Source organism: Trachypithecus francoisi, unplaced genomic scaffold, assembly GCF_009764315.1.
Source record: "Trachypithecus francoisi isolate TF-2019V2 unplaced genomic scaffold, Tfra_2.0 Lachesis_group1, whole genome shotgun sequence".
Classification (NCBI taxonomy): Eukaryota; Metazoa; Chordata; class Mammalia; order Primates; family Cercopithecidae; genus Trachypithecus; species Trachypithecus francoisi.
In genome coordinates this window covers 39,292,321-39,306,406 of record NW_022681454.1, presented here as the reverse complement: position 1 = coordinate 39,306,406, position 14,086 = coordinate 39,292,321, and the positions used below count along the sequence as shown (strand labels likewise).

Here is a 14,086-nt window from a genome sequence, read left to right as displayed (position 1 = left end):
AGAGAAATTGATGCATGCAGCTTCTATGATTTACCTACCCATGCCCTATTTAAGCTATTTAAACTTGCAGAAAGTTAGAGTAGAGGCATAAAAAAAAAAAGAAAATATTTTGGAGTAGCTAGGTACCTGGAAAAAAATCAATGAGTTACTTAGTCTAATTTTTAGGTGACCAGAGCCTGGAATGGTAATAGAAGAATTTTCTGCAGAAAGGACATTTAAAAATAATCTGTTTTTGAATGCCAGAGAGGAATTATTTTGTAGTGATCAGTTTTTTTTTTTTTTTTTTTTTTTTTGAGACGGAGTCTGGCTCTGTCGCCCAGGCTGGAGTGCAGTGGCCGGATCTCAGCTCACTGCAAGCTCCGCCTCCCGGGTTTACACCATTCTCCTGCCTCAGCCTCCCGAGTAGCTGGGACTACAGGCGCCCGCCACCTCGCCCAACTAGTTTTTTTGTATTTTTTTAGTAGAGACGGGGTTTCACCGTGTTAGCCAGGATGGTCTCGATCTCCTGACCTGTGATCCGTCCGACTCGGCCTCCCAAAGTGCTGGGATTACAGGCTTGAGCCATCGCGCCCGGCCCTTTTTTTTTTTTGAGACGGAGCCTTGCTCTGGCACCCAGACTGGAGTGCAGTGGCCGGATCTCCGCTCACTGCAAGCTCCACCTCCCGGGTTCAGCCATTCTCCTGCCTCAGCCTCCAAGTATCTGGGACTACAGGCACCCGCCACCTCGCCTGGCTAGTTTTTTTTTGTATTTTTTAGTAGAGACGGGGTTTCACCGTGTTAGCCAGGATGGTCTCGATCTCCTGACCTCGTGATCCACCCGCCTTGGCCTCCCAAAGTGCTGGGATTACAGGCGTGAGCCACTGCGCCCGGCCAGCTATCAGTTTTCAACTGTTGTTTTCAAAGCTCCTTTATCAGGGGAAGCTGCCTGGTCATCTCCCATCTCCAACCAGTTTCACCCTACATCATGAGCTGTCTGCCTTTCTGTATACCATTACATCTAACTCTTGCCCTAAGTTGTTCCATGCATATAAACTTTTCATACCTCAACTCAATCTTCAAGTTTTGATTTATTTTCACTTGGTTCCTTTATTTAGTCTCCCATTGGGTTATAATCTCATCAAGAGAAGAGAGTTAGTACTACTTACTATTAGTTCAAAAATAATTCCTATTCCCTTTAAGTTTTAGACTTTTCAGAGCACTGTCATTTTTGTCAGAGCATCTTAACATTTATGTGTTAGTTTTTAGAGAGCTCACTATCCTCATTTTCCAATGAGGTCATTGAGGCAGAGGCAGCCACACTTGTCCAAGGTTACATGTAATCCAAAACTAAATGCCTAGACTCTGGGCTCATGATTTTTTTTTTTTTCTCTAAAGGAAAGTCTTCGTCCATTGGCCGGGTGCGGTGGCTCATACCTGTAATCCTAGTACTTTGGGAGGCTAAGGCAGGCAGATCACTTGAGGTCAGGAGTTTGAGACCACCCTGGCCAACATGGTGAAACCCCATTTAAAAAATACAAAAATTAGGCAGGTGTGGTGGCGCGCCTGTAATCCCAGCTACTCAGGAGGCTGAGGCAGGAGAATCACTTGAACCCAGGAGGCAGAGGTTGCAGTAAGCCGAGATCGTGCCACTGCACTCCAGCCTGGGTGACACAGCAAGACTCCGTCTTTTTAAAAAAAAAAAAAAAAAAAAAAAAAAAAGGAAGTCTTCGTCCACATAGTATTCTATATCCTGAAGATGATAGGTAATGTCTAGCTTTAATGAGCTCAGAAAGCATTTGTGAATAATATTGCAATATTTTAAAAGACTATTGATATAGGACTATAAAAATAGGGGAATAAGGCCGGGCGTGGTGGCTCAAGCCTGTAATCCCAGCACTTTGGGAGGCCGAGACGGGCGGATCATGAGGTCAGGAGATCGAGACCATCCTGGCTAACACGGTGAAACCCCGTCTCTACTAAAAAATACAAAAAAAAAACTAGCCGGGCGAGGTGGCGGGTGCCTGTAGTCCCAGCTACTTGGAGGCTGAGGCAGGAGAATGGCATAAACCCGGGAGGCGGAGCTTGCAGTGAGCTGAGAACCGGCCACTGCACTCCAGCCCGGGCGACAGAGCGAGACTCCGTCTCAAAAAAAAAAAAAAAAAAAAACAATAGGGGAATAAGAAAGGAGACCAGGCACGGTGGCTCACGCCTGTAAACCCAACACTTTGGGATGCTGAGGTGGACAGGTCACCTGAAGTCAGGAGTTCGGACCAGCCTGGACAACATGATGAAACCCTGTCTCTAAAAATATTTAAAAAGCAGTGGGGTGTGGTGGCGCATGCCTCTAGTCCCAGCTACTTGGGAGGCTGAGGCAGGAGAATCACTTGAACCTGGGAGGCAGAGGTTGCAGTGAGCCGGGACTGCACTACTGCACTCCAGCCTGGGCAACAGAGCAAGACTCCGTCTCAAAAAAAAAAAAAAGACTTTAAAGCTTATTTTTAAGGACTATAATGATATATTACATACAATAAAGAAAGAGAATAAGAAAGAAGAAAAGGCTTACGTTTCATTTCAGATTGTGAAGTCCTTTAGGATAACTGTTTCATTCATTTATATATCTTCAGGGCTTACCTGGAATCTGCCTGCCCTAGTTATCTGGCATATAGATAGTAGCTTCCCAACAAAAATTTATTGAGTGAGTTCTCTAGATGCTTCAAGCTATTTCTTCTGATGATTATATTTATAAAATGTATTATTTCTGTGGAACTAACAGAGGATTAAATCAGGACTACTGATGATTGTTAACTCCACACTTTAACCAGGACTTCAGGATATATCTTGAAATCCCTATCTCATAGGCACTCTGTTCTTTATCCCATATACTTTCATCAGGTGAATACTCCAACAAAAACCTATGGAATGGGGAAAGGCCGGGCAGCAGATCTGAAGTATATTGAAGCTTGTGCTAGACGCATTGTGCAAAACTCAAATGGGTACAAAATTGTGACTGAGAAAAGCACGGTTCCAGTGCGGGCAGCAGAAAGTATTCGTCGCATATTTGATGCAAACACAAAACCCAACTTGAATCTACAGGTATAAAAAATGAAGCGTTAGAATCTGGTTGTTCTTATGTAAATACTGATGTGTTAAAGTTGCCTATAATTAATTCTAGCTTAAAACTTTCCTTTGCATTGGGATTCTAGGTGCTGTCCAACCCTGAGTTTCTGGCAGAGGGAACGGCCATCAAGGACCTAAAGAACCCAGACAGAGTACTGATTGGAGGGGATGAAACTCCAGAGGGCCAGAGAGCTGTGCAGGCCCTGTGTGCTGTATATGAGCACTGGGTTCCCAGAGAAAAGATCCTCACCACTAATACTTGGTCTTCAGAGCTTTCCAAACTGGTTAGTATATAGCATTCAACTCTCCATTAAATTAAAGCCAAATGTTTATTTTAAGCCTGATAAGCTACACAGATACTTTTTTAATAGTAGTAAGAGGTTATGCTTTTGAAGATCATATTCTTGCACATTTAAATTATGAAATAATTTTCACAAGGGAGATCATATATCAGGGTATAAAATATTCTGAAAAATTATGAAATCTTAAAATAGTAATTTGGTTTTTATCACTCTTTCCTTCTCTTTACCCTTTTTCTTAATCATCTGTCCTCTCTAATTTAAAACATTTTCCCTTTCTAACCCATCCATTGTCTCCTCAAATTGAGCTCATCAGTATCTCATGTATCTCCCTCAGTAATTTGCATCAATGCAATGAAATATAAGCTAGATGTGTAAAATTGCTGTTTTAGCCTATCTTACTCTTCTCTGTGTGTGTGTTTTTTTTAAGGTAGCAAATGCTTTTCTTGCCCAGAGAATAAGCAGCATTAATTCCATAAGTGCTCTGTGTGAAGCAACAGGAGCTGATGTAGAAGAGGTAGCAACAGCAATTGGAATGGACCAGAGAATTGGAAACAAGTTTCTAAAAGCCAGTGTTGGTAAATTCAAATTTTTCTCTAATAAAGAGAGCTACTATTTACTGAAGCCATATTATTTGCTGGTACCAGTGCTTTATATATCTCATTGAATCCTTATAACCTGTTAGGAAGATGCTGTTATTTTCTTTTTTAGAGATGCTTCAGACCCAGGGAAATTTGTGCAACTTGCTCAAAGTCATGCAACTGAGTGACCAGATGTTTCTAACTCCAAAGCCATATTATTCCTTATTACATACTGCATTGCACTAGAGCAAGCGTGGGCAAACTATGGCCCTTGGGTCAAATCCAGCCCACAGCTTGTTTTGTAAATAAATTTTATTGGAACACAGCCATGACCATTAGACTACATATTGTCTATGGCTGCTTTTGAGCTACAGTGGCAGTTTAATAGTCTCCTCAGAAACTAAATGGTCCACAAAGGCTGAAATATTTACTGTCTGGCCCTTTGCCATGAAAGTTTGCTGACCCAGGCCAGGCACAGTAGCTCATGCCTACAATCCCAGCACTTTGGAAGACTGAGGCCAAAGCGGGCGAATTGCTTGAGCCCAGGAGTTTGAGACCAGCCTGGGCAGCGTGGTGAAGCCCCAGCTCTACAAAAAAAATTTAAAAAATTAGTCAGGCATGGTGGTGCACACCTATAGCCCTAGCTACCTGGGAGGCTAAGGTAGGAGGATCACCTGAGCCTGGGAGGTCAAGGCTGCAGTGAGCCATGTTCATACCTCTACACTTCAGTCTGGGCGACAGAGGGAGACTGTCTCAAAAAGAGAAAAAGTTTGCTGACCCTCTGCTAGAGTAAAGAATGTGGGGCAGTCATACTAGATGAATGAGAAAAAAATAGGAGATAAAAGGAAACAATATAAAAAGTTAAACGTAGTCATAATGAAACTTTAGTTAGAAAATTATTTGGAAGTTACTTGTGGAGTTGTTGCCTGCAAATTTTACATAATTTATAAGCCTATTATTTATCTATCTGAATTTTATTATTAAAAAATCTTAGTATAAGGTTTCTGATTTAGTATAAAGAAATTTGTCACATGATTGAGTTTTCTCATTCTTACATGAAAATACTGTTTATTTTTTTCTTTCTGTAGGGTTTGGTGGGAGCTGCTTCCAAAAGGATGTTCTGAATTTGGTTTATCTCTGTGAGGCTCTGAATTTGCCAGAAGTAGCTCGTTATTGGCAGCAGGTATTAATCTTTATAGGTAATAATTTCTGTTTAGCCAGGCGTAGTGGTTCACACCTGTAATCGCAGCACTTTAGGAAGCCAAGGCAGGAGCATCACTTGAGGCCAGGAATTTGGGACTGACCTGGGCAACATAGTGAGACCCTATCTCTACAAAAAATTTAAAAATTAGCCAGGCATGGTGCTGCACACCTGTTGTCCTAGCTACTCGGGAAGCTGAGGTGGGAGGATCACTTGAACCTAGGAGTTGGAGGCTCCCGTGACTTACGATCGCTCCACTGTACTGTAGCCTGGACAACAGAGTGAGACCCTGTCTCTAACATAATAATAGTAATAGCAATAATAATAGCAATTTCTGTTTAGCTTCTCATTAAGCATGTCACTTTTTGTCCATGAAATGTTTTTGATGGAATTTATTTATTCCAGGAAGTCAAACATTAGTATATTCAATTTGCTTATTTTATGTTTGTTTATTGGGTATCTGTGTTTTTAATTTATCTTTCCTGCTAATCAATGTTGATGGAAGTTTGTGATAAACCAGTATTCTAATTTTATAGCTAAATTTGCTCCCAGAGTAAAACAAAAACAATTATCCTTAATTATAATTCTTCTCTTTTTTTTGAGACAAGATCTCACTCTGTCACCCAGGCTAGAATGCAGTGGTGTCATCCCTGCTCACTGCAGTGACCTCCTGTGCTCAAGTAGTCCTCCGACTTCAGCCTCCCAAGTAGCTCGGACTTCAGGAATGCACCACCACGTTGGCGAATTTTTTTATTTAAAAAATGTTTTTTTGTAGAGACAAGGTCTCACCATATTGCCCAGGCTGGTCTCAAACTCCTGGGCTCAGCAGTCCTCCCACCTTTGCCTCCCAAAGTGCTGGGAATATAAGTGTTAGCCAGTGAACCTAGCCTAATTATTCTCTGTCTTGAAAGGCATAAAATCAAAGTAAAGTAAGAACCTATATTATAATGTTGGTCGGGCGTGGTGGCTCACACCTGTAATCCCTGCACTTTGGGAGGCTGAGGTGGACAGATCACTTGAGGGTCAGGAGTTCGAGACTGGCCTAGTGAGGCTGAGGCATGAGAATCGCTTGAACCCAGGAGGCGGAGGTTGTTGTGAACCAGGATTGCGCCACTGCACTCCAGCCTGGATGACAGAGCGAGACTTCGTCTCAAAAAAAAAAAAACAGAACCTATATTGTCATGCTTTCAAGTGGTTTTGTATTTGTTGTTATTTGTTTTGAACCTTTCAGACTCACAGAGCTAAAATTAGAAACCCTTCCCAAATTGGAAGCATTAAGCAAGCTCTGGGAAGTAGAGTTGATGTTTACTCAATGCTTACCCTGTACTGGGTACTCTTTTGGGCACTTCGCATACAGTATCATTTAATCCTCATCACTAACATTATCCCCTTTATTTGATGAGGGAACTGACACGGAGATATTAAGTAATTTGTCCCAATTACTAGTCGGTATATTTGCCTTTCCCAAATATTTTCCCCCTGAGTTTATAATTTTTCAGGTTTCAGCAGTAGACATGGGAGGGAATCTAAAGAAATGCATGTTTCTTTTTTTAAAATGTTTTACTTTTTAAAGACAGGATCTCACTGTGTTGCCCAGGCTAGATTCCAACTCTTGGGCTCACGTGATCCACCTGAGCCTCCTGAGTAGCTGGGACTACAGGCGCACCACCCTGCCTTGCTGGAAAGGCACATTTTTAAGGGAAAGCAGATACACTTAGTGTCATTCCAGTCAATCCATCATGATGGCTTTATCTCACTGTTCATCGTGTGAAAATTGCAGATAAACTCTTGATTTTCCAGCACTTTGGGCTAATTGCTTAAGCTCTCAAGGTTTGATTGAGATGGTCCTTGGAAGCTTAAAACCTTAAAAAAAAATTTCTTTTGCTTTGCCTGCCTGGTTACCAACCTAAATTTAACAGATTAAGTGATCAGAGACTCTTCTCATATAACATTTAGTTGGTTAAAAAAAAACCTTGTCAAATATTTGTGGTGGTATGGTTCATCCAGAGGTAGCTAGAACCATAATTGTTTGTTCCCTGCCCACTTTCCACTGAAACTGAATTTTTGTGAATAGTGGAGCACAAGCAAATGAAGGAATACTTTGGGGTTTGATTGCTTATAGCTTGTTTCCACAGAGTTTAGAGACACGGGCTAAGGAGAATATGGTTTCCTATGTGCCTTATTTAGGCTGGTCTCATAGCTGAACCTGAAATGCGCTTAGAATTAAAACTTGGTTGTGCACTCCAATTTTTGCATCCATCCTAACCTTACGCATGGAAAATCAAGCCAAATGAAATTAGAAATTTTTAGGATGGCTTTTTTTTTTTTTTTTTAATTTAAGACAGGCTCTGGCTCTGTCGCCCAGGCTGGAGTGCAGTGGCATGATCTCGGCTCACTGCCACTTCTGCCTCCTGTGCTCAAGCCATCCCACCTCAGCCTCCCAAGTAGCTGGGACTACAAGCACACGCCACCATGCCTGGTGAATTTTTGTATTTTTTGTAGAGACAGGGTCTCACCATGGTGCCCAGGCTGGTCTTGAACTCCTGAGCTTGAGCAATCGCCCACCTCAGCCTCCTGAAGTGCTGGGATTACAGATGTGAGCTACCACTGCTGGCCTAGGATGGCTTTGAGGAAGGGGATGGGTGATTCTTTTTTTGTTGTTGTTGTTTTGTTTTAAATCCACAGGCACTAGGGTTTGGTTAATTTTTGCCTCCTGTTAATATGTAAGCATTGTATTTGTACAATAGCACTCACCGTAAAACTCTGAGTAATGTGTGTCATAGGCCGTACCTCTTTTAACTAATCATTGCACAATTATACGTGTAATTTCAGGTGATAGACATGAATGACTACCAGAGGAGGAGGTTTGCTTCCCGGATCATAGACAGTCTGTTTAATACAGTAACTGATAAGAAGATAGCTATTTTGGGATTTGCATTCAAAAAGGACACTGGTGATACGAGGTATCAGTTTTTAAAAATATTTCAACCCCTTTGAGATTGTGTTAACTCCTCATCTTAATTTTTTGATTGGTGGATGTGTGCATAAAATACATGTATATATATAATATAAAGAATAAAAATAAACATCCATATCTTCACCACTCCACCAGCTTAAGAAATATAATTTTACCTGGCTGGGCACAGTAGCGCACGCCTGTAATCCCAGCACTTTGGGAGGCGGAGGTGGGCGGATCACTCGGTCAGGAGATTGAGACCATCCTGGCTAACACGGTGAAACACCATCTCTACTAAAAATACAAAAAAATTAGCCAGGCATGGTGGTGGACGCCTGTAGTCCCAGCTACTCCGGAGGCTGAGGCAGGGGAATGGCGTGAACCTGGGAGGTGGAGCTTGCAGTGAGCCAAGATCGTGCCACTGCACTCCAGGCTGGGTGACAGAGTGAGACTCCGTCTCCAAAAAACAAAAAAAAAAGGAAATATAATTTTACCTGTATCTTAAACTCCCTGGTATTAGAATATAATGCCATGTAAAGCTTAGCAATACTGATTTTTTTTTCCTATAGAGAATCTTCTAGTATATATATTAGCAAATATTTGATGGATGAAGGCGCACACCTCCATATATATGATCCAAAAGTACCTAGGGAACAAATAGTTGTGGATCTTTCTCATCCAGGTGTTTCAGAGGATGACCAAGGTAAGGCTTTGAGTCTCACGAATCATTTTGAGTAGAGACCTTAAAACTTTTTATCTTCTGGAAACCTTGGTTGTTCAGTTTTATCATTGATATCATTGGTAGGCCTTCTTTTAAACCTCATTTCTCTGAAATTCAAGTCTTAGGCATAATGTCATCAACATTGATTTGAAGTGATCAGCTGTGGATTGGTCCATTGATTTTTCCAACATATTCCACAAAGCCCCAAAATTCCAAGGAGATGATTCCAAGGGAGTTTGGGGCCTGCCACCATCACTCCCACTGACGCTAAAATCAGATTATTCCCAACTCTTCTGCAGTCCTAGTATTAGAGTATCTATAGTACTGTCCCCTTATGTGTGGTTTTTCTTTCCATGGGTTCAGTTATCTGCAGTCAATTGCAGTCTGAAAGTACTAGAAAGAAAATTCCAGAAATAAACAATTCATAAGTTTTAAATTGTGTGCTGCTTCATCCTGCCTGGGACATTTATCATTCCTTTGTCCAGCATATCCACATTCCACATGCTACTCGCCCATTAGTCACTTAGTAACTTTTGGCAATCAGATTCAAAAAACAAGTATGTGTGTAAGTGTATATAGGGTTCACTATTCTCCACAGTTTCAGACATCTACTGGGGGTCTTGGAATGTATCCCTGCAGATAAGGGGGGAACTACTGTAATGTCAAATAACTCCTTTCTTATTTCTGTTTTTTTTGTTGTTGCTGTTGTTACAGTGTCCCGGCTCGTGACCATTTCCAAGGATCCATATGAAGCATGTGATGGTGCCCATGCTGTTGTTATTTGCACTGAGTGGGACATGTTTAAGGTAAGGTAACAGAAATGATACTAAGGAAAATTCTAGAGGTGTTCCACTATCAGCTGAGGTTGAGTATGTGTTCATGTATGTGGTTTTTTTTTTTTTTTTTTGAGACAGAGTCTTGTTCTGTCACCCAGGCTGGAGTGCAGTGACGCCATCTCGGTTCACTACAAGCTCTGCCTCCCAGGTTCACACCATTCTCCTGCCTCAGCTTCCCGAGTAGCTGGGACTACAAGCACCTGCCACCACGCCTGGCTAATGTTTTGTATTTTTAGTAGAGATGGGGTTTCACCATGTTGGCCAGGATGGTCTCGATCTCCTGACCTCGTGATCCATCCACCTCGGCCTCCCAAAGTGCTGGGATTACAGGCTTGAGCCAATGCGCCCAGCTCATGTATATATTTTAATTGTTCCTATGGTTTGTCTTTACAGGAATTGGATTATGAACGCATTCATAAAAAAATGCTAAAGCCAGCCTTTATCTTCGATGGACGGCGTGTCCTGGATGGGCTCCACAATGAACTACAAACCATTGGCTTCCAGGTAATCATGATCCTGGACCGTTTTTCTTCTTTTTGTTTGGTCTTTAGTGTTTGATTCAACAACTGGGGACTATAATCTAGTCAAGTTGACATCAAAAGACCATCACAGCAGGTCAGAATATGTTTGGCTGATTAAGATGATACCTAGGGAAGTTCTAGGGAAGTTCTTTTGGGGAACCAAATCAATATCAGAATTAGGAAAGTGCTCATTTGCTTTTTTTTTTTTTTTTTTTTTTTTTTTTTTTTTTTTTTTTTTTTTTTTTTTGAGACGGAGTCTTGCTCTGCCACCCAGGCTGGAGTGCAGTGGCCGGCTCTCAGCTCACTGCAAGCTCCGCCTCCCGGGTTCACGCCATTCTCCTGTCTCAGCCTCCCGAGTAGCTGGGACTACAGGCGCCCGCTCGTCGCCCGGCTAGTTTTTGTATTTTTTAGTAGAAACGGGGTTTCACCGTATTAGCCAGGATGGTCTCGATCTCCTGACCTCGTGATCCGCCGTCTCGGCCTCCCAAAGTGCTGGGATTACAGGCTTGAGCCACCGCGCCCGGCTCATTTGCTTTTTAAACCCATTGTGTGGGTTTTAGAATTTTCTTATTTTCCTTAGCAGTAACCTAACTCTGGGGCAACATGTCAGTTCTTTAGGAAGTCCCTTTGGAATTTTTCTGACTACTCTACTTCCTCCCTAAATTTGTGATCTAAAGGTAGAGAAAGAAAGAGGTCTTGGTCAATCAGCAGGTGTTCATCCTATACCTTCTGAGTACTCAGCACTGTCCCAGTGCTGTGAGGGGTCTGAATGAAATATATGGGAGTTTCAGTGGTACTGGCCCGCTTCTGATTCAAAGTTTATCAACTGGCCAGGCATGGTGGTTCACACCTGTAATCCCAGCACTTTGGGAGGCTGTGGAGGTGGATCACTTGAGGCCAGGAGTTTTTTTTTTTTTTTTTTTTTTTTTTGAGGCGGAGTCTCGCTCTGTCGCCCGGACTGGAGTGCAGTGGCCGGATCTCAGCTCACTGCAAGTTCCGCCTCCCGGGTTTACGCCATTCTCCTGCCTCAGCCTCCCGAGTAGCTGGGACTACAGACGCCCGCCACCTCGCCCGGCTAGTTTTTGTATTTTTTAGTAGAGACGGGGTTTCACTGTGTTAGCCAGGATGGTCTCGATCTCCTTACCTTGTGATCCGCCCGTCTCGGCCTCCCAAAGTGCTGGGATTACAGGCTTGAGCCACCGCGCCCGGCCGAGGCCAGGAGTTTAAGACCAGCCTAGCCAACATGGCGAAACCCTGTCTCAAAAAAAAAATACAGGCCGGGCGCGGTGGCTCAAGCCTGTAATCCCAGCACTTGGGAGGCCGAGACGGGCGGATCACGAGGTCAGGAGATCGAGACCATCCTGGCTAACACGGTGAAACCCCGTCTCTACTAAAATATACAAAAAAGTAGCGGGCGAGATGGTGGGCGCCTGTAGTCCCAGCTACTCGGGAGCTGAGGCGAGAGAATGGCGTAAACCCGGGAGGCGGAGCTTGCAGTGAGCTGAGATCGGCCACTGCACTCCAGCCTGGGCGACAGAGCGAGACTCCGTCTCAAAAAAAAAAAAAAAAAAAAAAAAAAAAAAAAAAAAAAATACAAAAATTGCTGGGCGTGGTGGCTCAAGCCTGTAATCCTAGCACTTTGGGAGTCTGAGGCAGGCGGATCACAAGGTCGGGAGTTTGAGACCAGCCTGGCCAATACTGTGAAACCCCATCTCTACTAAAAATACAAAAACTAGCTGGGCGTGGTGGTACAAGCCTGTAATCCCAGCTACTCTAGAGGCTGAGGCAGGAGAATCGCTTAAACCCGGGAGGTGGAGGTTGCAGTGAGCCAAGATCACACCACTGCACTCCAACCTGGGTGACAGAGCAAGACTCCATCTCGGAAAAAAAAAAATAGTAATTAGCCAGGCGTGGTGGCCTGTGCCTGTAATCCCAGCCACATGGGAGGCTGACGTGGGAGGATTGCTTGAGCCCGGCAGGGAGAGGTTGTAATGAGCTGAGATCATGCCGTTGCATGCCAGCCTGGGTGACAGAGCGAGACCCTGCCTCAAAAAACAAAAAACAGCTTGTCAATTATGGAACATTTGGAAAGCTGACAGAAGCCTCCACCCAGAACAGTGTATTTGTATGTTACATCTATTTCAGTTCTTCAAGGAGTCCCAAAAGTATTAATAAGGAGCTACTTTCCATTTCCTCAGAGCAGTGTGTATATGGGGATAGGAGGATGGAGAGGTGGAGTAAGTTAGGGAGAATAAAAAAAATATGCCAGGGGGTTGCAATCAACGTAGTGCCCATGCAGAGCAGAAAAGCAGCAGTGTTTTATAGCTTGCTATACACATCTTAGCACCAGCTATCTTGGAGAGGTACCAGTAAGGCCTAATCTGCTATTCAAAAATATCTGATCTGGTTCTCTTAAACCTCTCACCAACTTGGTGAAGGTCCTTATTTAGAACTCAGTGCCCATCTCATTCATGAGAGATTTGCTTGTGGAAAGAATCAAATGGCATCCTTGTCTGTGAACTCTTCCATCCAAGACCTTGGGGACTCTTCTATTCCACCCCTCCCTAGTGAGTAACAGCATGACTGTTTTCCCCAGTCATGACTAAACTCAGGAATGTTATTTTTAAAAGGTTATTCGCAAGGCATAGACACATTTTCTGTCATTCCTGTTTTACTCATCTAAGGGAAAACATATGTAGAGAAATACATATTTTAAATGATTTTAAGTTATTGTAAAAGTTAACTTTCCTAGTGAGGATTAAAAAAACAATTAGGAATGGAATCACTAAATAAGGAGAATTTGTAAGTCACTAAGACAACTGGTTAATATAAAGCAGAAGCCCTTTTTTTGTGGTTATGAGTCCGAATTAAATATTAATTTATAATTCAAGACAGGAAAATTGAGTAGTATATTTATCTCTGCTGTGGAGGGGAGATAAATTCATGACCATTGAAGTAGTATTGTTAATAAGATGATGATTTTGAATATATGGAATAAATGAAAAATGTAATAGGCAAAACAAAAATTGATTATCATTTAGTGAAGGCTGGCTTGTTGTATGCTAAGCACTTTACCTAATTTAATACTTACCACAACCCTTTGAGTTAAGTGGTGGTAACACAATTTACAGGTGGGAAGAAAGACCTGGAGAGTTTAGGTAATGCAGCAAGTGCCAGTCAGGATTCCAGACTCCGAAGTCTGAATTCTTAAGAATTATGCTGTTGGCAGCGCACAGTGGCTTACGCCTGTAATCCCAGCACTTTAGGAGGCCACGGTGGGTGGATCACGAAGTCAGGAGTTCGAGACCAGCTTGGCTAACATAGTGAAACCCCGTCTCTACTAAAAATACAAAAACATTAGCCTGGCATGGTGGCGGGTGCTTGTAATCCCAGCTACTTGGGAGGCTGAGGCAAGGAGAATCACTTGAACCTGGGAGGCGGAGGCTGCCATGAGCCGAGATCACGCCACTGCACTCCAGCCCGGGCGACAGTGTGAGACTCGATTTCAAAAAAAAAAAGAAAAAGAATTATGCTGTTACAAACAGGGCGCAGTGGCTCATGCCGGTAATCCCAGCACTTTGGGAAGCCAAGGCAGGCAGATCACTTGAGGTCAGGAGTCCAAGACCGGCTTGGCCAGCATGTAAAACCTCATCTCTGCTAAAAATATAAAAATTAGCGAGGCGTGGTAGTGCATGTCTGTAATCCCAGCTACTCAGGAGGCAGACAGGAGAATTGTTTGAACCTGGGAGATGGAGGTTGCAGTGAGCCAAGATCGTGCCACTGCACTCCAGCCTGGGCAATAGAGCAAGACTCCATCTCAAAAAAAAAAAATTATGCTGTTAGCTTTTGCAGGATTTTTAGTACAAGGGAAATTG

General features: G+C 43.0%; 1 protein-coding gene across 1 annotated transcript in view; it reads left to right on the top strand.

Moving 5' to 3' along the window:
• The window catches only part of UGDH (UDP-glucose 6-dehydrogenase), a 31,958-nt gene that overhangs the window by 16,340 nt on the left and 1,532 nt on the right, over positions 1–14,086 (top strand). The window contains exons 4-11 of the mRNA XM_033214019.1: positions 2,872–3,072; positions 3,183–3,380; positions 3,826–3,973; positions 5,065–5,159; positions 8,010–8,140; positions 8,703–8,836; positions 9,569–9,660; positions 10,084–10,194. Coding sequence (XP_033069910.1) covers positions 2,872–3,072; positions 3,183–3,380; positions 3,826–3,973; positions 5,065–5,159; positions 8,010–8,140; positions 8,703–8,836; positions 9,569–9,660; positions 10,084–10,194 — 1,110 coding nt within the window. The remainder of the gene's footprint in view (positions 1–2,871; positions 3,073–3,182; positions 3,381–3,825; positions 3,974–5,064; positions 5,160–8,009; positions 8,141–8,702; positions 8,837–9,568; positions 9,661–10,083; positions 10,195–14,086) is intronic.